The sequence below is a fragment of the Pelophylax lessonae genome, assembly GCF_965119305.1.
Source record: "Pelophylax lessonae genome assembly, chromosome: 5".
NCBI classification, from domain to species: domain Eukaryota; kingdom Metazoa; phylum Chordata; class Amphibia; order Anura; family Ranidae; genus Pelophylax; species Pelophylax lessonae.
The window spans coordinates 180995778-181022841 of NC_138772.1; the positions used below are offsets into that span (position 1 = coordinate 180995778).

Sequence of the window (27064 nt, forward strand, 5' to 3'; positions counted from 1 at the left end):
ATTGATGTTCATAACACACACATTGTGCTAAATTTCCTGTGAAGCAAAATGCATGCAGACTGCATAATTTACCCCTACAGTACAATGACACATCCCACTGAATATTTTTTGGCATAATTGACCAGCATTGTCATTCCATCAAAACACCACCAATCTTGGCTTTTGAATCCAGCCTAAAAATGTTCAGCAGATGACAGAATGGATACCACAAAGTACACTAGTCATTAGAATTGCAGCACAAGTCATACAACAGTGAAAATAAATGATAGTCTTACTCAAACTGCACATCTGAATTTAAAAATAACTTTACTTTGTTCATTCCATTTACAAACATTTAGGTTCGTTCCTCAAGACCACAGAAACCCATTTCACATGGACTTGCTTAAAATAACTTGACACAGCAGAATGCATTAAAAGTCCATTTTAATTCTTCTGAGCCATTTCATGATTTTCCATTAAGCATCTGTGGCCTCAGAGTACATAACTTTGGGATAAAAGGCAACTGGTAAACTGTCCATTACAGGTTCCAAATAAGTTCTTACTGGCCCCTACCCAGACATATCCCAGATAAAAGCTTTGATCAAAAATCGATCCATCTGCTTATTAAGCATATTAAAAGAAAAAACTTTTTGGACCATTTCTATTTGTCTATTTTTTTTTTCTTTTTTATACAAAAAGGCTACACAATGTTCCACTTTATTCAGGATACAATTAGAGTGATTATGAATTAGTGTTCTACACTTACTTGGATCCTTAAAAATTAGAAACCGCTTTAGCAATAAGCACTAACTGAACACTACAGAGACTTAAAATGTTACCGCAGAAAGGAAAATAAATCTAAATACTAAGAAAAGCAAGCTAGGTCAGTACCATTACAGAGATAAAAAAAAATAAAAATAAAAAAGTTATTTAAACAAGCAAGGCTAGTGTTTTGATAAGTTCCAGCTTGCAAACTATTCTTGTGCATTCTTGATGTACGAGTCACTTCCAAAATCCAAATGGTATTGTTCCTCCGACCAAAAAAAAAAAAAAAAAAAAAAAAATATATAAAAAATAGAGAAGGACCAGAACATAAAGTTAGCTTCCATTGTTCCCATAGGAAACTCAGCTTGGTTAGTGTGTCAGGCACTTTCTGGAGATAACCAGCCCACCCCATGAGCCATCTCAGCAACTCTACAGGCCAATCACAATGCAAATTCATTCTGACGATAACTGAAAGAGAAAAAATAAGAATCTATGAACGGCAATCTATATAATGCTCTTCTCTTACACAGAAATGAAGTACATGTGGTTTCAAAATTATGTTTTAGTGTCTAAGAACAAGATGTGGGTCTGTAAAATAACTAAGTTACTATAGTTAATTAGGTATCCCAAGACAGAAGACAGAGGACATCTTTATAAACAAACCCTGGTGTCTGCAGAGTGGACAAGACTGCACTAAACACAAAAGTCTAGTACTCTAGTTCGGTTTTGAAACCTGAAGAAAAACACCTCTTGGCCAAATGGCAGAGGGCAAAACCAGTTTTGTGCAAGACATCTACCACCATTTACATGTTTAATATACAGAAATGTTCTAATAGCACCAATAAAATGATACTTCGTCACATGCATCTCAAGATATGTTTTGTAACAGTAAAACTATAAAGAGAAATGCATTTGATATGAGGAGTTTATGCAGCCAAACTGAACTATCTTCCTTGTATATGTTGCATTCTCAACCAGCATTTTGCTGTGAACAGAATTGACAATACTGAACAATGCTGTATCACAAAGCAAGCACACTGACAGAATAGGACCTCGCAAAACACTACTAGGAGACATGCTGGGGTGCCATAGAGTTTTAACTAGCATTAGAATGCTAGTCCAACTAGCATTAGACACCCCTTTGACAAAGACCGAAATGATGAAAAGCTTCAGGACGTGACCATATGGCAACTGAAAGTGATCAGCAGTGACGGATCGACCGCTCCGAGAGGGTGAGGAGACCCCCAGTGTGTCTGTCAGTTAATCTGCAATCTTGCCAATCATGCCGTTTTAAGATTCACTATACTTGTGAGTGTAATGATATAGGAAACTTAAGTGAGTTTTTATGAAAACAATCACACTATTGCGGCAATTCTCTTTTATCCTGAGTGTACCGTTTGTGCGCAAGGGGAGGAGAAAAGGATTTTTCCTATATCCAGAATTATATTCCAAAATAAGTCCCGAGGCGGTCGAATCAGGACCAGGAGTGAGCAGTAGGATCCAGTGCCCCTGTTGGCGATTAGTAGCTACGCTTAAGCCTTTCCAAGAGTGGATAGGCGTCACAGACTGGTGGAGTTGCCATTTTCTCTGGATTGAGACACTAATTGTTTGGAGGGTGAGGTGTATTCCTTCAAGCTGCACACCTGGGATCTTGATTCTTTCCTGGATTACTTTTACATCCATTTAGAGAAGATCAAGGATATGGATTTTTGATGGATTACAATATTTTGCTGGCGGATGTCTGTTGTGGATGAGCGTCTGACTTTTGACCTTGTTGTGTTTGCACTATTAATGCCTTTTTCAGCTGTTAAATTGGTATTTGATTGTCGTTATAACTCAAGTAGCAGCAACATGTCCATTAGTGGACATTAAACATCTGGGTTATCCCATATAGGTCATTTGTGCATGCAGGGGACCATTTTATATTTTTTAAATTTATGAAAAATATTTTTGGAGTTTTATAATTTAGCATTAGAATGCATGCATGTGTTCTAGCTGTATAGCGTTGCCAGTTAGGGTCCTTTCACACGAGCGGTGCGCCCGACGGACTCAGTTTTGTTTAGCGGGGATCGATCTGCCGATCCCTGCTGAGCAGGTGGTTGACTGCTCCATCTCCACTTACTTTGCAGAGACTAAGCTGTCTGATCCTCCAGATGGATGGAAAATAGGGTTTCCATCCGTCTAGATGTCACGGATCTGATAGCAGCAGGTGTCAGCGGAGATGTCTCCGCTGACATCCGCTGCATGGAGCATTCGATCAGGATAGCCAAAAAAAAAAAAAACCTGACAGGCGGACCTAATCGGAAAGCCTGTGTGAAAGGGGCCTTAAACTTGAATTCTGCTAAATATATACAAACATTAGCGGTAATACTCACCGAAAATATATATAATTTACAAGTCAGTGTCAAACCAGGCCAGCTGATTGCTGTCACCTGGTGGAAGTCCATCCATAAGATCCTGAGCATGGCCTAAGTCTGGCAGTCCATCAACTGGGTACTCTGCTCCTGGATGATGACCTCCCATGTCATGGTCCATCATTGGGTCCATTCCCATTGCATCTTGCCCATATCCTCCAGCATGGAAAGATCTGTAACTTGGATCTTCAAGAAAAAAAAAAAACAAAAAAAAACAAAACCTCAAACACTGAAAGCATAAAGGATATCAATTCCTGAGCTGTAGTTTCAGGCAGACCCTACAGTCTCCTCTATGGAGCGGCAGGTGTCAGACATGTCTGTTGATACCAACAAAGATCTAATTTTTTGCCTGTTTATTATGTATTCGGTCTGACCAGACTATCGAGGTTGAGCAACCCTCCCCACCCCCCCCACACACACACCTGTACTCAGTGTCCACCATCTAGTGGATATAGTAGGAGTCCCCTGTAGTGCATTTGCACATCCTTCCCAGCAAGGAGTATTATCTCCAAGGGTTAGGCTGGATTCATCTCTTTTTCATGGATAGTGTAGGACCCACTGATAATGGGGTACTTTGACGCAGTAGTGGGCTTGAGCACGATATGGCCATATGGTGGGACCAAACCCCCATTTTTATTTATGGATTGTCTTCAGATTTGGTAGTTATTTCTTTTGCATTTGCGCGCTATTCTTTTTTAATATAAAGATCTAATCCTGATCACAAAAAAAAAAAAAACATTTGTAGCTGCACACTTGTTAGCATCAGATCTTTGCCCAGTGAACCCATCTGATATTTAAGTGGCCCATAAAGCAAGGCATTGCACACCCAAGCACCTTTGGACCATACATGCCAGAATGGAGAATGGGCCTGACCCCTGGCATGTACTACCAAGCAGTAGAGGTAACCTTTCCCTCCCTTCAAGTTTTAGGCAGCTTACACATTTGTAACTTATAAAGTGAAACTCACCATCTTGTCTGTATCCAAGAGGCTCTCCTGGGGCACAAATATCTACACCAAGATCTCCAGCCTGAGAAGGAAGAAAGAGGTTTAGTAAGGGACTCCAAATCAGATTCACAAAATATATGAAAAAGAGCTAACCTCATTCCAAGGCATGGGCTCAGTCCTGAACAGAGAGCTGGTCAGTTCAACAGACAACCGCTTCTTGTAGTCCTGAGGTTTGTCTTCAGACATACGGAACAGCACAGCTGCTGCATATGTTGCTGTCAAAAGGGAATAAAGTTATTAGAAAAACCTCAATTAACTTGTACAGTCAAGTCTTATTGCAATTTCAGATGGGGTTGTGCATTATTGAATCAGTTTACCACTGGTCTAACCTCTAACTTTAGGATTGACTATTTGGCGACATAGGAGGCACCCGATTTTGAGGTCTATTGGTTTAAAGGCTATACTCAAAGTAGATCACTATTACACAAAGTAGAAACTTTTGGGTAGTGTGACACAAAGTCTCAACGTCAGCTTCAGCTTCTAAATTGTAAGCCATAGCTTGAACTGTAAAACATGTACCACATTGGTGAAGAGCTCAAGACCCAAATGAAAAAAATATATCTTACCAACACCCTCATTTCGTGAATGAAGCAGCTCTGTAAGTGGTGCTGTAGCTCCTTCAGCTTCAATAGCTTCTGCAGCCTCCTTGTCCTGGGCCAACTCACAAAGCACACCAGCTGCAACTCTCTGGATGTTTTCAATAGGAGAGTACAACAGCTAGGAGGAAAGAAAAAGAAGTTCAGCCTTTTAAACCCAATTAAGCAACATTTAGGCCCCTGTCACATGGGCTTTCCAATCAGGTCCGCCTGTCAGTTTAAGGTGGACCTGATTGGATGCTCCATTTACCAATATGGGGTAGCAGATGCCAGCAGTGACATGTTTGAAATCCAGACAGATGGTAACCCCATCTTCCATCCGTTTGGTGGATTGGATGAAGACGGACAGGTAGTCCGTTTTCATCCAATCTCCCCCCCACAGAGGAGAGCGGGTCTTTGACATGTCCGTCACTGCACAGTGAGCAGACCTGCGGATTGATCCCCACTGAGCAAAGCATAGTCCCCTGGGCAGAACGCCTGTGTGAAAGGACCCCAAGGGTGAACCACCAATGGTCCCACTTACCTGTACAAACAATGGAATGGTATTTAAGCCTCTGATCACAATTCTGTTGTGTACATCACGTGCAAGGATGTGTAGGGCTCCTGTGCAGCCTTCAACAATTTCTTCCATACGCACACCCTCCTGTAAAAAGCAAAAAGTAAAATAAAACCCTGCTTTTCAAAAAAGTAATGAAAGAAATTTCATACAAATGCATCTTAATTGTGTCAACATCCCAAAAAGTTAGGCAACATGGGATCAATTGGGGAATACTGGAGCAACGAATGCTACACTGAATATCAGAGAAGCCTTCCCACCAGTGGAGCAGAATGCTGCTCTGGGTGGCCAGAAGCCACTAATGCTACGCCTGAAACAAAACCTTTAGATTAGAACTCTGGACAACATACTTGGTTTGAAGTCTGAATGCCTTTTGTGCTCACTTTGGGGGGGGGGGGGGGGGGGGGCCTATGCACTTATCTGCATTTTTAAATTGGTGGGATGATGAGAGAAAGGTCTTTGAATGAGCGGACAATGGGGTGTAAAAAATAAATAAGACCCCCACTTACATCTGGGGAAACTTTGTAATAGGTTTTTTTAAAAAATTTTAGTATAGATATTTTGTGGCTAATTTAGGAACAGTACTTACAAATTCCCGTTTTCTATAAATGAAAAATAATGCACGTCTTTGCAGAAGAATATATGCATTTTTTCCAGGCCTTTAAAGCATTGTACCTGCTATCAGGCGTGATTCAACATGTACAGTGGTCTGTTAGTAAGCTGGAGGACATGTCAAAACAGACTAAACACAACAAGAAATCAGTCTTTTTGGTTGAAATAAGGCTGCGTGTGGGCGAGCCCCCCCATGCTTTTCTTACAGCGATACCCGCTGTGGGAAATGACCCCCCCCCCCCCCATTATGGGTAAGAGGGGGAAAAAACCCCACTCTAAAGTGATCTTAGGGGGGGGCACACAAATGCAATAAAACTACCCAGCTTGATATCTAATAAGGAGATAACGCTAATTACAGTATCTCACGTGATTATACCCCTCACATTTTTGTAAATATTTTTTCATGCGACAACCTTGAAGAATGTCACTTTGCTACAGTGTAAAGTAGTGTGTACAGCTTATATAACAGTAAATTTGCTGTCCCCTAAAAACACAGCCATTAACGTCTAAACCGCAGGCAACAAAAGTGAGCACACCCCTAAGTGAAATGTCCAATGTGCATGAATAATTGTTCCTCCACTCTACCAGTGGTTCTCAACTCTGGTCCTCAGGGCCCACTAACAAGCCAGGTTTGCAAGATAACTAGCAAATTATATCACCCGTGATGCATTTCACTCAGCGATTGCAGTACTCTGGTCTGCATCTCCCAAGGTAATACTGAAAATCTGGCCTGTTAGTGGGTCCTGACAGGAGTTGAGAACCACTGCTTAAAGGATGGCCTAGGCTAAAGAGCAGATTGCCAAGACCCTGAAACTGAGCTGCAGCACAGTTTCCAAGACCATACGGCGATTGACAAGACAGGTTCCACTCAAGCAGGCCTCGCCATGGTCGACCAAAGACGCGAGTGCATGTGCTCCACGTCAAATCCAGAGGTTGTCTCTGGTAAATAGATGTACGAGTGCTGCAAAGGTTGAATGGGGTGGAGGGTCAGCCTGTCAGTGCTCAGACCATACGCTGCACACTGCATGAAATTGGTCTGCATGGCCACACAAGCTGTACAGTCACTTACACATTTGTAGCATGTTATTTTTGTCACATGAAAAGATAATTTACAAAAATGTGAGGGGTGTATTCATTTGTGAGATACTGTAGATTTAGCCAACATCAAACGTGAGAGCCAGTCACATTTAGGGGAGGGATTGTGCTTGGGATGAACCTTTACATTTTCCTCTAAAATATCCAGAGACAACCGGATGTCCCATCAGTTCTCTAATGACTAAAGCACTGTGATCTGAGATTCTTCCCCCAGGAAAGAAAGGGGATCCAGAAGTGACTTGCACGTCGCTTCCAGGTCAGGACGGGGAGGAGCGCTGATAAAGTTTGCCAAGCCTGTGTGGGCAGGGAGAAGAGCTGCTGCAGATGGGACAGCATTGAATCGAGAAGGTCAAAGACAGAACGGTCTTTAAAACCAGCAAGTTTAATATACTGAGGGCTTAGGGAGGTTTATTTTAAACTATAAAAAAACTTTAAAAAGCTACACACTTAACTATAACCATTTTGAGTCTTTCCAACAGCTTTTCGCAACATTCCATATGAGCGAACCGATTAAAAAATTGTGTAGTTGACGCCAAAAAAAATTGCCTTCAACTCGCATTTGATTGAAAATCAAAGCACTACCTTGCGAATGGAGTCATTTCTGATCAAAGGAAAAAACCCCTTTTGCTCAATAAAAGCCAGGAAATCAAATCAAACCAGTGGAGTGTCCTAAATAGGACAAAGCAAAATTGTCTAGGTGTACTACCAGAAGAAGATACTTGTTATGCTTGCTGTGGTTTTTTTTTTTGACATGCCCGTCCTTTAAAGCAGGGACAGAGAACCAAAGGGAATTTAAAAAAGTTTCAACTTGCCTTAGCGATAAGTACAGCAAGTAGCACATTTTCATAGATCAAGTCAGTCAAACATGGCATTTAGCACGAAATGACTATTCAGACACAGGTAACCGGGATAGTGCAGACAGTTTCCCAATTTGGTCCGATTACCCACTGTTCACAAAACTAGAGCAACTGCCTTTTAGCCCAAAATGCTATAAAGTCATGGAACCCCACCCATCCAAGGAGGGGCAATAAAAAAAAAAAAAAAAAAAGTATAATATTAGAATAAGCACCAACATCTTACCACAAATTGTTGCTGTGTTCCACCCATGGATGTGCGGCGCTGTGTGTCTTGGTGTGCACGAACCAACAATTGGACCAGTCTTGGAATAGCACCTTGTTCCCGTAGAGGTGCATGATTAGCTGGGCAAAGAGCCAGATTACGTATTAACCCCACAGTGGCCTAAAGAAAATAAAACCTGTTAAATATGCAGTACCTTAGGTAACATTCATCAAGTCTACAAGCCTTTATTGGAAAGCTGACCATTAGTCAAGACACCACACACAATTTAGGCCCCATGCACATTGGGCTTAAAGCAAAAAACCTTGTTCCCTTGGCAGAAAAACACTGAGCATATATATATATATATATATATATATATATATATATATATATATATATATATATATATATATATATATATATATATATATATATATATATATATATATATATATATATACACACACATATATATACACACACACACACACACACACACATACACACACACACAGGTTTTAGGCAAGTTTGGGGCTTTCTGGCAGAAAAAAAAAAATAAAAAAAAAATAAAAAAAAAAAGACGCATGCCAGGTTTTCCGGCATCCAAACATTGACCTCAAAATACACCTCTACATTGTCCTAATGTGCGTGACACCTAGGATAACTGAGCTACTTCTACAGGCAAACCCAACTGAGGAAGCAGCAATTTTTAAGCTAGTGTGCAGGACCCAAAGGATTAAGCAAAAAAAAAAAAAAAAAATTTACCTTGATTAACGGCCAGTGAGAAGGCGGATGTAATAGCTTAACAACTACTGGTAGTCCATAGTGGAGGCGAACAGCATTTTGCGCCATCTCAGCTTCCTGATGTCTGCTGGTTAGGTGACGAAGAGCACATATAGCAGGTTCAGTAATATCTTCCCTATCCCCAGCACGAAGAACTGTGCGAACCAGGGCTTCAATACCACCAACTTGGCAGACCATCATTTTGTTTTTGTAATTGTTACATGTGAGGTTTGACAGTATACCAGCTGCACAAGTTACAACATTGATATCATCTGAGCCAAGAAGTTGAACAAGGGTTCCTAGAAGGCCTTCCATTCCCTCCTGCAGAGGGGAAAAAAAAAAAAAAAGTGAATTATAGGTCAGTTATCCAAACTACATGGGGAAAAAGAAAAAAAAAAAAAAAACCCACACACACCTGCTTCGTTGCAGCATCTGAAAGATTTCTTAGAGTCCAGAGGCAATTTTGAACAAGACGTTGGCTTGGGTCTGTGAGGTGCAACCCCAAAGCTTGCATACCACCTACCAAAAAGAAAAAAAAAAATTTTTACACATTTGAAACGAATTTTATCGGAACATGCACATTACCACCTCCTCCCCCTCACCACCCCCCTATGGCTTTTTAAGCAATTTGGATACATTTCTTTTAGGTGCAGTGACTGGCAACCTGAAGTACTTTTACATTGTAATGGACACCAATACCAGGAAAAAAAAAAATGGACTGGTCAGTGCCAGTGAGCAAAAATGCATTTGCTTTGGAAGGATAAATCACCTTTAACGCTGTGTCCGTGTTGGATGTTGCTGCGTTTCGTAAAACCAATTATTTTTTACATTTTCGGAATGGGGTGCCTCCAGATGTGCAGAATTTAAGGGTGCCCCAACACCACACAAACCCTGATCTAGATTTACTCTAGAACAGCATCCCAGTCCTCCACGGACACGGGAATCAAGCAATATACAACAAAAAAAAAAAACACGGGGGGGGGGGGGGGCTCAAACACCTGGTACATTCCCAAAGTTTAATACACACACCTCCTGGGAGCTGAGGAAAGGGATGGGTCAAGTCAGCTTGCAGACATCGCCTACAGTTTTGTCCACTCATTGCCACATTGGTTGATCGAAAATGGTTTGCATGTTTCTTTGAACTTTGTGAGTAATTAGCAATTTTTTTTTTTTAAAAAACGAAACACACCCCTTGGGTAATGTTCTAAGCATTTGCAACACGTGTTTTGTAGAAGATTGACATACAAAAAGTTTGCCAAATCTCACACCCATATTAACCACTTCTGGACTGGAAGATTTTACCCCCTTAATGATCAGGTCATCTTTTGCGATCCGGCACTGTGTTAATTTAACGGACAAAGAAAAAAAAAAAAAAAAAAAATTAAAAAAAACTCATCATTTTAGGCCAGTTTGTATTCCACTACATACTTTTGCTATAAAAAAAATCCCAATTAAGTATTTATTGGTTTGCGCAAAAGTTATTGCGTCTACAAACTAGGGGAAGATGTCTGTCTATCTATCTATCTATCTATCTATCTATCTTCTTTCGGTGGTTTAGGCCTGGACACCGGGAAGGCAACACAATGTCTTCATTCAAATGAAAAAAATTAGAGCCAACCTCTGGAATGACGGACATGGGTGAAGAACCACATTATCCCTGTAAATCAGGCTAGGTGAACGACAGAACATAGCCAGTCGTGACACCCTGCGTGCAGAAGTAATGGCCACTAAAGGCCACCTTCCGGGACAGCGTAAGCAGGGGAATCTCCTGAATATTTTCAAAAGGAGGCTTCTGCAGAGCTGAAAGCACCAAATTAAGTTCCCAAGGCTGCAACAGAGCCTGCACTGTCAGCCACCCTGAAGAAAGGTACGCACCAGGCATTAGGCTGTGGCATTGTGATTGAATGCACACTAGACCATCGGTCCAATGATCCATACAGAGTCTGATCGCTTGGAGTTCCAGGACATTGATTGGTAGTCTGGACTCCTCCAGATCCCAAGCAGAATGCTTGCTGAGGACGCCTACCCAACTGGCATCTGTGCCCAAAGCAGTTCAGCGCCTTGAGGTCCAGGTTTGGATGCACTTTGCCTTCCTTCCAGGTGAAGGAACAGGTTTGAGTAAAAACCCTGTAAATGTGCCGAAGTCAGAACCGGGACAATCACCCCTTGAAGGAACAGGGTGCCAGTTGGAAGGGAAAAACCTTGCTAGGGGACAAGAGCGAAACTCGCTCTTGTAGCCGGACTAAATGACTTCACGGACCCACTTGTCTTGTACCAGGGAAGTCCACGGTCTGGAAACGAGCAAAGACATCCTCCCACTCCCGGTACCTTCATGCATAAGGAGCATTTGCCCATCAAAAAAAAAAAAAAAACTTTTGCCAGGACCAAAGATCACAGCAAGGAACTAGGGTCCTTACTTCTCACTAGGCAGAGGAAAAATAAAAACCCCACTGAGTGGCTATAGCGAAGAGGGCGTATACCCCCTAGGACTGCCCATGGGTGTAGTCAGAATTTTTCCTAGTGTCCTACTCCTGTAGGGGGCAGTATAACCCAATGGGTATGAATATCAGGAGCTGTGTCCGTCAATGAACGAAAGAGAAAAAGGCATTTCCCCCCCCCCCCCTCTTACAAAAGGAAATTTGCCACATTAGATTTAAATGCAAAAACACTCACCAGCTTCAACAATAGCAGGCTTATTGCTGGAGCATACAGAAAGAACCTTGAGTACACGGCTTGTGGTCCACAGAAGTTTCTCATAACTGTAAGTGCGCATTATTGTCACCAGGGCTTGAGGTCCCCCACTTGCAAGGATAATCAACTGTGAGGAAATAAAAAAGTTTGTTACTCTTCATTAAAAAAGTGACTAGAATGGAATTACATGCCCACACAGACTGCCCTGATGCAAGAACTATTATGGAAGCAGATTGTTTGCTTCATACTAGTGTTAAGCAACAGCTCTCCATCAATACTGCAAATGAGAAGGAAAATAAAAATATAAACCCAAAAACACCATGGGATTAATTTTTTTGGTGCAGAGAAAAGATGGTTGGAACAAACCATCGATTTTGTAGAATTTTTTTTTTGGGGGGGGGGGGGGGGGGGGGAGGGTGGAATTTCCCACAATTGTTCGATGGAGCTCTGCCTCAAGTTTGGCACCTGCTATTTACACAAAAAACTTTACCTTACATCTGCTGCCATTCTGCAATTCCCAAGTTGGATAACAATTATAGATAGACCTACCTTGCTTTCTTGATTTCCATAGGCCAATATCTGAAGACAGTCTGTAGTAATGGCTAGAAATTTTACATTTGTTTTGTTCAGCAAAGCAACCATTTTCTGAAGACCACCAGCCAAACGGACAGCCATTTTGGCGCCTTCTTGATGCAAAAGCAGATTGTGCAGAGTTGTGATGGCATAGAACAGCACAGAGTCCACCGGTGACCTGCAAGTCATGCACAGCATTAGAAAATTTTGAAATTAATCATGCAAATCAAGGTTCTTCACTACAATGAATGCACATCTGAACTGCCTAACTAATCAGATAATCTAGTAATAACTATGTCTCAACATTAACACAAGTCCTCTCAACATAGACCATTAAAGTACAATTGAACTAGTAACCTGCCATAGACTTCCAGCAAATCACCCATTACTGGCAATGAAAGGGTTGTTTGTATGAGTAAGCACTGATTCCCTTGTTTACAGATCTCCCTCCCCCAAAGTTTTGAGAGGACATATGATGGCGAGTCCAGGGATTCTTATGCTGCAGCGATCGATTGCCCACTGCTCTGCAATATCATGCATCTCAAATCGTAAAGCAAAAATACCAATGCATCTTCTGGCCCAACCCAAACAGCTTGAGTTTGTGCAGATCATTTTAAGAAAGGTCATATGCAATGCCTTAGTCTTGAATATGGATTACATTAAGCTAATGAAAAAAAAAAATAAAACCGATGTCAAATCAATCCTTCATAGAACTAGTACACCTACCCAAGCATTTTGACCAAAGCAGGAATGCCTCCAGATTTAAAGATGGCCAATAAGCCCTCACGGTGGTGAGAAAGGTTGTGGAGAGTTCCAGCAGTACACCGCGCTGTTTCAACATCATTTGTGTTTTGCATTGTGCGCACAATTGCAGACACCATCTGTGGAGAGCGCATGATGGCATGGCGTGAGGCTTCTTTCTTGGAAAGCTGATGAACCATAACTGCAGCCTTGTTGACGACAACCTTGGGGAAATAAAAAAAAAACACAGGTTTGAATAAAAACACGTTTAAAACCATGCCTGCTTCTGCAATTTAGAAACACCAGACGTTCCATTCCAATAAGCTAAACCAAATCAATAACCCGATGCTAGCTAGATTAGAAATGGTGTTTGAACATCCTAAATTTAATAAAGCTGCAATGGATTAAAAAGTTTGGACAACTTTAAATCATACCTGGTCCTCATCATTGAGTAGTTTGGTTAGCTCTGGGATAGCACGGGTTGCAAGCTCAGCATCATCTTGGTAGTTTATCAAGTTCACCACGGCATGTTTGAGCATCTGTGAAGGTTCAGCCAAGCGCTGCACGTTTGTGGGATGAGCAGAATCAAACTGTGTGGATGGAATTTGCATGCCTTCATCTAGGGTTTCAGGAAACATAGCAGCCCGAACTCTCTGAGCTCTGGTCATTGCAAACTGCCCATCAATATCTGGTGTGGAGGGGATAAAAAAAAAAAAAAAATAGAATATATAAAAAAATGAAAGTTTTTTCCATAACATTGCTACCACATACATTTTTCCAATATAAATGCTTACCAGATACTTGATCTTGAGTGAAAGGCTGTGAAAACCCCTGCTCCCATTCATAGAGTACTTGGGATGTATCCACATCTTCATCATCTGGATTTCCTTTGCCACTCAGAGATGGAGCAGTAGTTGTGGCTCCAGAATGAATGCCAGAATCTAGATAAGACTGTTGCTGCCAGTGGCTGACTGCTGCTTTGCGATCTGGCTCCATCGCCATGTCTAGTTCCATTAGGTCAGCTAAAATAAAATAAAAATTACCCTATTAAAGCACACATCAAAACTTCTGATTACAGGTCACCATTTTATCAAGTGCTGGAAGTAGCGTGCGCTCATAAAATGCAACATCTAGCAGACCGATTACACTAGATATGAAAGGGAAGACTTAAACATGCCATATAAAAATCAAATCAAAAAAAAAAAAAAAAAAAAAAAACTCTATAAAATTATAAAGACCAGTCAACAAATCTTCTCAAAATGTATAGTGCAACCCATCTTTAGTCAACTGCACAAACCCAATCAAGGGTCTGGCAAAGTGCCAAAATCTCTAAAATATAATCCCTTGAAGGCCAAAACTATTGTGTGAACCACTCTGGTTCTTCACTCCAAAGATGTATGGGCTGTGCAGACCAATAGTCCCTTTATCACAAAATTTACCTTGAGTAGCCATGGTTCAGTGTTCAGCAACCACTGTTGTGCTTCAAAGAGCCTGAAATGCAACAAAGACATAATTAATACAGAGCTATTCTATGAAAATGCAAGCAGACAGATACAGGAATGTTAACAGTGCACCACATCTTACTAGCGTCTAAACACAATTCTTTGAAATACACATTTACTGAAGGCTGCTGAAAACAATTTGTTACTAAATCCACACAATTGGGGAACACTTGTGGGAACATTGTCTGTCAATTTTTATCTTTGGTCTATTCAATACACCTTACCCCCAAATATGTGCACACCCCACAGTGAGCAAACTTGACTTTAAGAACATTAATCTCATAGGAAAGTGTTGCTGAACAGATAAAAAGGATCCATGGAAGTTTAAACCCTACTGGATTTAAAAATTTAAATAAAACGCAAATAACGGCAATCCATCTTCCCCTTTAATATATGCAGGCCCTGAGGATTACCCAATTAAATCCAAGCTGGAGAGAGATCTCAACCTATGGTCCAAGCTCTCAGGCAAGTTTTATTCTTTATCAAAAGTTAAAAACCCAGCATGACCCCCATGGCTGTGGCAGGTGATATATATCTACAGTGCAGGCTTGCAAGAGAAACAGAAGTGCAAGAAATAAGTTTTTTAAGACTATTTAAACCTATGTAGACTGAGGAGAGGTCACACCTCATTTACTCCCATTTAGTAAAGTTTTTCTTTTTTAGCTTGACACTTCAGCTAAGAGCCAAAGGTTGATAATGGCACATTCAAAGACAGGAAGAAATTGTAAGAAGTCAGCCTACACTATTTATATTAATAATCCTTGATATACAAGCACATTTTCTTGCTTTACACCCATACTGAAATTTCCTGCATGCTTTTCTTGCTCTCCCCATCTACTGGGATGCAGCTGACATGCCAGAAACCAAGGCAGTGATCTCTGACCACTACACCAATTATAAAGCCCATGCATCAAGACTTTAAAGGCTAGCTCTAGAGTAAAACTGCCTATAGATGGATTAAAAAAAAAAAGTCAGTTCAGCAGGGACCATATGAATTTCTATTTATAGGCACTTTAAAGATTTACAAGCCTGCAACTTGGTTGACAAAAAGTTGAAAATGTTACTGGCTACACAAGTACATCCAGTAAAACAATGCCCACATGTTTTGACCACTGTTGCCCTACTCGGATTCTGAGTAAGGCCACAGGGGCCAAACACTTGGCATCATTTTATTGGATGTACTTGTGTATCCAATAAAAGATTGTCAATGTCTGAATCAGAGATGCTGGCTTATAAATGGTAAAAGTACTGAGGGACTGCACATCCCAGCCACAAGAACTGGTTTTCAGCCTAGGATAGCATCACCAGTAGTAGCTTAGGTATTGTATTCAGTGTATCCACATATGGGCGCTGTAGAAGTTGATCTATACCAATCAGTTTCTGTACAACCAGCCTGCTGAAAATTTATTTCCCTGCTGGCAGAACATTCTCCCCATCCAATCTGTGGATAGGTGAATCAGATCAGATTTTAGTTCAACCAACCTTACCAGATTACCCTAGAGGGAAAACAAAAAAAAAGTTAGCAGCTACAAATACTGTAGAAGCAGACTAAAGCCCCGTACACACGCGATCAGATTATCGAACGGTCTGTTTTTTGTGGCATGCTAGTCTGATGTGGAAAGTGAAGGTTATTTTCATACGAATTTTCCCGTACGACAGAATTCTACTTCAGAAGTGATGTCATGTGTTGGATTGCTTTGTATGTGTTTCTTTCGTTTCTCTGAGCATGCCTAGTCTTGCTCTTAAGATTTTTTTTCCGTTGAAATCTGTACTAATGAGACGTTGTATTACGGACGACAAAAATTATATAGCCTGCACATCAGGATTTTGTCAGCCGAAAAAGTCGGAGTCGGCTGTTGAAAGCACCATACTAACAATCTGAAAATCGGCAGATCGGTCGGACAGATGAATTTTCCCTACAGATTTTCTTATCGTGTGTACGGGCCTTTAATAAAAACGACCTTTTTGGTGAAGTTCCACAAAAGGGTAAAACCCTCTTTAGACAGCATTACTTTGGTTTCCCAGTTTAGACAACAGGGAAAGTGCAAAATAAGGCTGGCCATACACTATACAATTTTCTTATTCAATTTCCTTTAGATTTACCTTAAACTATGTAGTGCAAGGGCCTGCCTGATTGCATACAAATTGAAAGAGTTTAGGTTTGACCCTATATTACATGGTTTTGGTAAATCTAAAGGAAAGTTGAACAAGAAGCTTGTATAGTGTATGGCCAGCCTAAGCAAAGCAAAGACTCCTCTGAGAGCCGAAAATGGTGTGATGATATTGTCGCTGTGTATTTGTAGAAGAAAAGAGGTTTCCCCTCAATTCCTGCCATGGTTAACGGAGCAGAAAAAAAAAAAAAAAAAAAAAAAAAGTAAAAAAGGTCACAGATGTCGGGGGGGGGGGGGATTGGGGGCTCAGCTTTACTAAAACTGAGTGAACAAAGCAGAAGCACTTTCAGGTAGGTTGATCAGCAAGGATGTGCACTTTACAGGAGTCTCCAAACTATGGCCCTCCAGTTTAGAAACTTCCAATTCCCATCATGCCTAGTCACGTCTGTGAATGTCAGTTTAAAAATGCTTCATTGGACAATTCGTTCCGCAACAGTTGGGAGGGCCATAGTATGGAGATCCCCGTTAGAACATCTATGATGGTCACTTAATTGGCCAGGAAAAACAGATTTTCAACTCCAACATTTAGTACAATAGAATTTTTCTACCATATAGGCCAACAATTTATAAAAACACAGGTATTCAAAATGCTCAGACTGCTCGCTGAAGTCAAAGAGCCCATACAAATCCAAGATGTTTGAAGTTAAGTAACCAAGAAATTGACTGAATTGGGATTCTCATTACTGAGAAATAAAAACCCTACTTCAGATTAGCACCATGACCCTTAGGGTCCATGCACACTGTTGCCTGTAGAAGCAGCTGAATGTTGTTCTATGTGTCCGTGACATTACCATTAGAGGCATATCTTAAGCTCAATGTTAGAGACAGGAAAACCCTTCTGGTTTGCATTTGATTGAGCTTTCTGGCAGAAAACAAACCCCACTGAACTTGCGTACAAAAGAACGCTCTATGTGGAGCTTTTTTTTGCCTACCAAGTGAACGGTGTTTAAGGCCAGTGTGCATGGAGCCTTATGCCTCGTACACACGCATCGATAGTTGGCCGGGAATTTTTGGCCAACAACCGACTCTCAGCCGAGAAAAATCTGGTAAGCAGGCTATAAAATTTGTTGGCCGTCAACACAACGGCCGATTTTCCGTCAGTCAGTACAGATTTCGGCAGACAAAAATCTGATGAGCAAGACTGGGCATGCTCAGAGAAGAAAGACCACACGGAAAGTAAACCAGCACATGACATCACTTCTGAAGTAGATTTTTGTTGGCCGAGAAAATTCGTGTGCAGTCTAGGCACATTCCAACCAACAAAACACCACTCTGAACAAAAGACGGGACGATCGGTCGGCCGATAATCGTTGCGCGTGTACGAGGCATTAGGCTGCAATCTCCTTCCGAAGCGGAAGGAGTTTTTACCTGTCCTAATGAAGGGGCTGGGATGAAGGTTTGCAACAACATCTTTTTGCTAGAGACCTGATTATACAACTCAAGTCCTTACAACAAGCTTCCAACGCCAATGGGCAAAAAAGACACCTTCACCCACATGGTATGGGTTTGTCCCACTTCAGATCTTTTAGAGGGATAGGGCAGCTGACACCATAAACACGACTAAAAATGGGAATGGACCCATTAATCATGCTAATGGGTATAGCATACCATGGCTGGCAAGTTATTTTCTATACAGAAAAGGTAGATGGCTAAAATTGAAGCTTCCTACTCTTACGATACACATAGGCAGTGACAATTAACAGGATTCTACCTATACACAAATTGACATTTCAGCTGAAGTGGTCTCCAAACATTTTATAGAATATGGGCCAGCTGGATTGATGCACAGGGGCTGACAATTTAAACCTACAATGCTATGCACATGTTCTGTATAGGCCAATCCCACAAAGTTCAGGCTCCGCTGTTGGATGAACTCTCCATGGGTTTAGGCGACTCAAGCATCAAAATCTTTGCCGTTTAAGCACAGATCTTTGGGCAGACCAATTGGATTGATTTGGGTACAGCCACCATGTGGTATTTTTAGCATGGGATTACTGCCAGTAGATATGGCAACGATTAGTATTCAGTGTTCTCCCAGCAATAAGGCTCACCACAATAGCTCCACAGAAAGGATTCCCCTCATCCACACTGACTGCGTTTCCACGAGCAATTTTTCCCTGCAACCACAGGTTAGGGAAGAAAAAAAAAAAATTGCATAATCTGCCCCATCCCCGCCTTTATTCTATGGTATGTTTATACAGCTGCCTCACTGCTAAATTTTAAGAGTATCCAACCTTTGTTTAAATGCTGTGCAATTTAAATGCAGTGTTGCCATCTGTACACCTTGTGTATAATAAAGCAAAAACCCACCACAAACACACACTGCCATTTACTAGAGAAGCAAACATTAAAACAAAGCTCCTTTGAGTGGTGCAGCATAAATGCTGGGCTCCATTTCGCATTTAGAAGCCTTCAGAAAGCCATAAAAAAAAAAAAAAAAAAAAAAAAAAAAGTAGCCATGATAATTTTACAAGACCACAAGTTAGAGAAAGCCCATTTACAATTTCCAGGTGCGGAATACAGTACTTTGGGTATGGATCTAGAACCAATATCCCATCTCCTCGGTTACATCCGCTCTTGTAACCTGTAACCCATGTTGGAAAAAATCCTGACCACTCCCATTTACCAGTTTTGAAAAAAAATGCAACGCCTGCTTGACAACTGACCATATGCAATCTATGCACACAAACAGTTTACATGTGGCTGAAAACTGTCCAAGGCGCAATTCAATTTAATTTATTCCTTTCATAGTGAGAAAAACCAATGAGCTCCCACTTTCAGGGCCTTTGTGATAAAATCCTTAAAAGCGGTATTAAACCCAAACCTATTGCAGCGTACCAGTTTTAAGATGCGATGGCTGCATTTTTCTTTTGACTATTTTCACCTGGTGATCAAGCCATAAGTCTGTTTTGCAAGAGAAAAAGCTGTCCTGCAGGTGTAGCAGTCAGAGGGTTGAGAGACTATACTGCTGACCGGGTGCTTACAATGTTCAGCTTTTATTTCTGCAAAACCTTTAACCCCAAAAAAGAAAAAATTGTGTTTGCTGAACTGCTTATGAAGTATTAGTTTGAGCTTGGCTTCAATTTGTTAGCGTATTTTTAAATCTGTACATCCAATCCCCCCAGACTGACAATGCTGCTCTCCAAAGGCACCCCTGGGCTGCTTCATCCAGGGAGTGGAGGCACTCTGTTTTGAACAAGCATGTAGCAGTCATGTGACACGCATCTGTCCTACGCTGCTGTACCTTGTACCATCTATGTGAATAAAGAACTTCTCTTCATTGGATTCCGTGGTGGTGTGCGACCCATTTTCCCCTTTCATGCTTCTCCTGGTGGCTAGCTGAGGTTCAGCACCCACCTTGAATCATGGACTTTGACTAGCCTGAGCGGTATTCTCTCTTCATTCGGGGCACTCCAAGAACTCATGCAGCCACCATATCCAAGCACTGGCAAGTTGCCATATATAACATTTATGGTTTTGGGTCTAAATGCTTTGTTTCCTGAAATCTGGAGACTAGAACCCCAAAACCCACATTCTCCTATGAAACATTCTTGCTTCTTGGATAGGCCCTATATTAACGGTGTGATAATGCAATACCCATATACCTGCATTTAAGAGTAAAGCATTCATTGCAGAAGTGAATCGATAGCTTTAATGAAACTCTTAATAAAAAAATAAATTCACCCAAAAAATGTGTTCCATGCAACAGTAATAAACAAACATTCAAAAATTCAGATCTCAGTATTAAGTAGTTCAGTTACTCCCTTATTCCAGCATACAGTTTTTAAGAATGCCGATACAACACAGCTATCTGTATGCGGTTTGTGACAAACAAAATCACTACAGAGAAACTCTGCTATCTGGTCTAGCATATAGGTTTAGCTTACAGCTGAAACAAAATGTAAAGCACCATCAGGCATACAGAGTAAGGTAATGATTAAACTTCCAAAGGCAGCACGCTGGTTGCCAAAACAGGAAATTTTAGTCACGCCAACAACCCAAGATATGCTCAAAAGGCAATACAGATGCCAAAGCCGTTGGTCACATCTACACATTAAGCCACGCATCCCACTGATGGTTCATTGTGTGTATGGATGAAACAAAATTATCTGCATATGCAAAGTTATTACTCCCCCAATTTACTGGTTATTGGCAAAGGATATGAAGGAAATCTACACGTGTGTAACATCTGCTCTTTTAAACCAGCTAGTGGTCCAAACTAGACAATTTACCAATGCAACTGAACAATTTTCCATTTCACTAGTTCTATTTGGCAGTTGTGTTCAAACATCTAAAGGCTAGCGATAACAGGATGTCTAACAAATCTGAATCAGATATCAAATCTTGCTATACTGGAGAAGTCTGGAAATTGTATGCAGTAGTGCAAGTTGGAAACATGGCAACTAATGTATGCTTCCAGAAAAGTCAGCCCCCAAACTCTGCTCATGCATAGCTAGCACTTTTTCTAGCCAAGGGGGGATCCCACCTGCAGTACAGACATTTTAACTTGAAAGTTTATACAGTAACTTGGCAGAAAACGGTACATTCGATGAATGTACGAAAAAGTAGTAGAGACAATACTCATAGCAGTCCGTTCTCATGATGGAAGCAATTCTAAAAAGAAAGCTGAATGTTTGGTTGTCACTACTGTGCTCAAGTTAAAAACTAAGCACCAGAATTCGAATAGCAAGCAGCCACAAACATTACACAGAATATGGCATTTTGAAACTACGGTACTTGCAGAGTCCAATCCATTCAGTTCCTACCCATGACACCGGGGCTACCAGAGTCCAACCCATTCAGTTCCTACCCATGACACTGGGGCTACCAGAGTCCAACCCATTCAGTTCCTACCCATGACACCGGGGCTACCAGAGTCCAATCCATTCAGTTCCTACCCATGACACCGGGGCTACCCGAGTCCAATCCATTCAGTTCCTACCCATGACACCGGGGCTACCAGAGTCCAATCCATTCAGTTCCTACCCATGACACCGGGGCTACCAGAGTCCAATCCATTCAGTTACTACCCATGACACCGGGGCTACCCGAGTCCAATCCATTCAGTTCCTACCCATGACACTGGGGCTACCAGAGTCCAATCCATTCAGTTCCTACCCATGACACCGGGGCTACCAGAGTCCAACCCATTCAGTTCCTACCCATGACACCGGGGCTACCCGAGTCCAATCCATTCAGTTCCTACCCATGACACTGGGGCTACCAGAGTCCAATCCATTCAGTTCCTACCCATGACACCGGGGCTACCAGAGTCCAATCCATTCAGTTCCTACCCATGACACCGGGGCTACATAAGGCAGTTAAAATCTCTAACAAAATGTAACTACTTCTATGCAGTTATTTTTTATTGCACAACACCAAAATGGACGTGCTTGTAGTAAATAAATATATGCCAGAAGCAGTTAAAAAAAAAAAGAAAAAATATTAAAAGTATAATCTACTACACCAGGACAAAAATGTATACATTACTTGAAAGTTATGTAAGCTTCTAATCTGAGAGGGAAAGAACAATCTAAAAAGGCATCATCCTTGAATCCAAAAACAAGCCAACAACCTAGCGGTTTGGTCAGTGTAATAAAAATGTATTTATACCAGCCAGGAACCTAGGATTTCAAAAGGGTCAGCAACAGTTTCTTCAATCTTTACATTAACCTACAAGAAAGTTTACTCAAGTTTATTACTATAATTCAAGAAGACCCATAATAGGGCCAAGTTTGCAGCAATAGAAGGAAATAAACACAAGATGAGAATGCTAGACAGTGCAAGTGCCAAATACCAAGCCATTGTATTGCCTGCCATACAGGTCTGCTGTAAATGATAGTAAATGGCATAAAAACACTAACCCAAAAACCCCACTGGTAACCACATGCAATCCTAGAATCCGATTAGGCTACAGATAAAGACAAAATGATTATTCAAGCATCCAGGCCCTGTACACACAGGAACCAAAGTGAACCACCACTGAGTATCTGTGTCTAAACAACTGTTGGTGGGAAAGAGCATGAGAACCACTGACTGAAGTAGAAAACTTGTCTCATTAACAATACTTCCCTAAAATGCCACACTAATCACAGGCAGACAAGTTGGTTTCTAAATGTAACAACTCCAGTGCTCAACGAAATCCTAACAGAACTCTTTCCAGCGATTTGTTCCATACATTTTGAAGTGTAATAAAATCTTTACAATCAGTGGGTCAGGTACATTAACAGCACAGCCACAGAATCTCATCTGTCAAAGCTCTGACAAACTAATGGGCCATACACACTAAGATTTTCTGAAGACTTTTTCCTTTAGATTTACCAAAACCAGATAATATGAGGCCAAACCTAAACACTTTCAATTGTATGCAATCTGGCAGGCCCTTGGCACTACATAGAAAAGGTAAATCTGAAGGAAAAAGTCTTCAGAAAATCTTAGTGTGTATGGCCCTTTATAGTCCACTTTCAGTAATGTGGAAAGATACATCTGGGAAAATTTGGCTAAAAGGGAAAAAAAAATAAATTCAGGAACCTGCAGTGCAAATTTTAGAGATCACAGAATATACCAGAAACCAAGTTGGGTGGGCTGTTGGTATAAAAGCAACCCAACCAGACATACTTTACCACATATTTCAGCCAATGCAAAGCACCGGATGTTATGCAGACAAATGTCAACACAAGCCTAATAACTGATCAAAAAGTACTGTTTATGGCAATCTGCCAAGGACAATTACCTTTTCAGGTAGAAGACCAAAACATTTACCTACTATGTTGAACACAAGAACGCCTTCAGAGTTTGAGAGCAAAGAGTTAAAACAAATTAAAGGCAACCAAATACCATAACTACTAGGTTTGACAAACATTCAGCTGCATTTTTTTTCTAGCAGGCTACAGCGTTGTGCAAGACACACAATGGGGTTTTGAGTCTCCCTGCATTCTCAGCAGTCAGGAATGGAATTTCACATTTGCTCACATAAGCAGTTTTCTACACTGCAAGCAAATCAACTGTAGCTGAATACTTGCCAGCTACGCACCCCAATTATCCCAAACAGGTAATCTGCAACAGCCAGAGACGATACTACTGATAAAATATGAGAAAAAAACACCTGGCCAGATCCAAATGCATGTACAACCAGGGCAAAGAAAATAGCATTTATACCAAATCAATTTTAATAATCCAGGTAGAGAGCTGCTAGTTCTATTAAATGTTGGAGGGTGTGGGGCAGCTGTAAAAACAGGCAGTCTTAGCAGGCATTTTTGGTGAACTATAGCTTACTGAACTCTTGCTCCAATGCAATTAGAACACTTCCTGCCCAGAGGAAAATGGATGGCAAACAAGGGAACCCTTGATATCCGAGTACGCTGGAACTTTGCAGCTTATCCCAACAATATGTGCTCTTTAAAGCTGCATAGATGGCTGATGTTTTCTAGACAAGCATTTACCTATGAACTAAAACTGCACACAAATCAGTGCATCAACCCAGCCAGTGAACTCCACTACTGACCTGAAACTCACAAATCTGAATACACACAAGTTTCTCTAAAGCGTCACGTAGCACCAACACCCAACTTCTCTGCATCTAGTAACCGCATACAACACCACATCTACGGCTTCTTCTGTCTTCAGACTGGGGAATTTCCACACCAAGCTTCAAGGCAATTGTTGCACCAAGGACAAGTCTAAAATTTTTTCAGTTTTGTTCCCATCGAACATCCCTCCATATACATTCCAAAGATAACTCCACAGTGATTCCAAAGACAAAAGCCTGGAGTCTACTCTATCAGTTTGAGAAGAAACTCTATATAAGGGAAGGGGGAGGAGGGATATCCTGACTTGTCTGCACCTCCGCCCTAGACAAAGCCATAAAAAAAAAACAAAAAAAAAACACTGAGTTTCAGTAGGACTATGGGATTACAGTCCTCTGGCAGACAATAGGGGGAAAAGTTAGCAGTCAGTAAGGGCCAAGCCCTACAACTAAAGAGGTAGAGGGAGTTTATTTTTTATACAAATTGCCAGCTAGCAGGATGCTGATGGTTCACTCCAGAGGCTATCAGACAAGAAGGATCCAAAAAGTGATCTGCCAATAAAATTCAAATGTTAAAATCACATGGCTGAGAGACTGATACCCCATCTATCACACGGCTGAGAGACTGATACCCCATCTATGATCTGGATCCGAAGACTGGTAAACGGGACATAGATGCAAGTACAGATCCTCTTTCTCTATGATCTGCACCCTGTATTTAGGATGTGGATGTCAGTAAATACAGATCTACAGCTCTGATCTGGACCTAATAATCAGGACACAGATGGTGGTAAATACAGATCTTCATGATCTGGACCTGGTCATCAGAAGGTAGATGTCAGTAAATAGAGATCACTGATCTGGACCTGGTCTTTAGGAGGTAGATGTTTGTAAATAGAGATCTCTATGATCTGGTAATCAGGTCATGGAGGGCAATAAATGGGGATCTCTGATCTGGACCTGGTCATCAGGAGGCAGATGTCAGTAATTAGAGATCTCTATTAACAGGACATCAGGAGGCAGATGTCAATAAATAGAGATCTCCGATCTGGACCTGGTCTTTAGAAGATAGATGTCAGTAAATAGAGATCTCCGATCTGGACCTGGTCTTTAGAAGATAGATGTCAGTAAATAGAGATCTCTATGATCTGGTAATCAGGACAAGGAGGGCAATAAATAGAGATCTCTATGACCTGGTCTATAGGAAGTAAATGTTAGCAAATAGAGATCTCTATGATCTGGACATCAGGAGGTATATGTCAGTAAATAAGAGATCTCCAATCTGGACCTGGTCTATAGGAAGTAAATGTTAGCAAATAGAGATCTCTATGATCTGGACATCAGGAGGTATATGTCAGTAAATAGAGATCTCCAATCTGGACCTGGTCTATAGGAAGTAAATGTTAACAAATAGATCTCTATGATCCAGACATCAGAAGGTAGGTGTCAGTAAATAGAGATCTGGACATCAGAAGGTAGATGTCAGTAAATAGAGATCTCTATAGTCGGGACATCAGGAGTTAGATGTCAGTAAATAGATATCTCTACAATAGGGACCTGGTAATCAGGAAATGGATGGCATGGTCAGCACTTCACAATAGTCAGAAAAATAGTCACTGGTCAGCAATCAGAGGATATTGCACCAAGAATACACAGTGTAGTTGGTGTCCTCCTTATAGAAGGGGCATGGATGGCCTCCCTGGGAGGAAGTCCTGGGCTGTTTTCCATATACTATAGGATGGGCGAGGGACCCACAAGCACAGGAGGAGGAGGAGATGTGGGCTGCAGTCCGATGATCGGGGCAGATCAGTGTTATGTAGTTCTATACAGAGCCCCATCCCCGGACAGCAGAGGGTCCCCCTCCAGAGGCCGACCCTCCGCACTGCAGGACCCCAGCAGGAAGCTGTAGATCGGAGGAGCCCCATACGCTGCTCGTTATACAAGAGTCCGCCCTGCACCGAGTACACCGGACCCCTCCCCCACATACACAGCATACGTACCGTGCGCTGTCCAGGCTCCGCTGTTATAAAACAATGTCGTCCGGTGTTGGCCTCCTCCTCCGCCACCAACCCCCGTTCTCCGTAATCCCCGCTCCACCTATACGGGTGAGGTTTCGCGTTGTGCTGTACCGAAGAGGTACGTCAGTCTGGCAGTAAAATGTCCGCAGGTTTTATTTTTCTCTCCCCCGTGTCCGCCCGGCCGCACACTCACACCTCCGCCTTCACTCCCTTCTCCACACCGCGACACACAGGCTTAAAATGGCGCCGTACACTCTAGTTTTATAGCAGCTCCCTTCGCCGGCTCCGTGTATCCTTCCGCCGCCGCCTCCTGCCTTCCACACACACAGCACGGCGGCGGAGGAGGGCGGAGTGATACGAAAAATAGTCCCGCCTACCTTTGCTTCCTGCGGCTGAGCGCTGGTAATTGAAGCACAGGTTGGTCAGTCCGGGTGTAGGATGAATATATTATAGAGCGGAGAAGGAAAGGGGGGCTGCCGAGGGAAAAAAAGAACGGCTCATACGTCTGCAGGAAGCCAGCACTATTCTATTGTAGCTGCACTGTGTTCCACATACACAAGGCGTGTTCTTACTGACACATAACGAGAAGTATTATTTAGGAAGCTGTGTGTGGTAGTGAGAAGATGGAAGTGATATGTTTCACATAGCGCAGTGCTGGGCATACACAGTGCAGCCACAGGCACGTTCCCGGTGCGCGCGCACACACAGCACTCTCTCCCTCTCAGGTGAAGGGCGGAGGAGCACGGTGCGCGCTGTCTCCGCCGCTCATTGTCAGGATTGGAGAGCGGAGTGATCCTAGACTGGTGATGCGGCTCACGCACCTTTCCCCCGGGTTGGAATGTGAGCTGGAGGGAGGCAGAGCCAGAAACAAAGAGGGAGGGGGGTGGGGACGAACATTAACCCCTCCGACACCAACACAAACTTTTTCCCTTGTCCACACACAACTCCAAATGATTGCACATAGAACAAGCATTGTCT

At 41.9% G+C, this 27064-nt stretch overlaps 1 protein-coding gene across 1 annotated transcript; it reads right to left on the bottom strand.

Annotated features, from left to right (window-relative positions):
* Positions 1-3135: 3135 nt before the first annotated feature.
* Positions 3136-26328, bottom strand: CTNNB1 (catenin beta 1; the record flags this gene model as incomplete). Its single annotated transcript, XM_082258150.1, has 15 exons — positions 26069-26328; positions 14310-14361; positions 13665-13892; positions 13305-13558; positions 12856-13094; positions 12106-12307; positions 11539-11683; positions 9281-9384; positions 8848-9186; positions 8104-8262; positions 5284-5403; positions 4731-4881; positions 4258-4379; positions 4126-4186; positions 3136-3344 (listed from the first exon to the last, which is right to left on the bottom strand). The coding sequence occupies exons 2-15, from the start codon at positions 14320-14322 to the stop codon at positions 3136-3138; spliced, it is 2346 nt and encodes a 781-aa protein (XP_082114276.1). The 5' UTR covers positions 14323-14361; positions 26069-26328.
* Between the last annotated feature and the right edge of the window lie 736 nt (positions 26329-27064).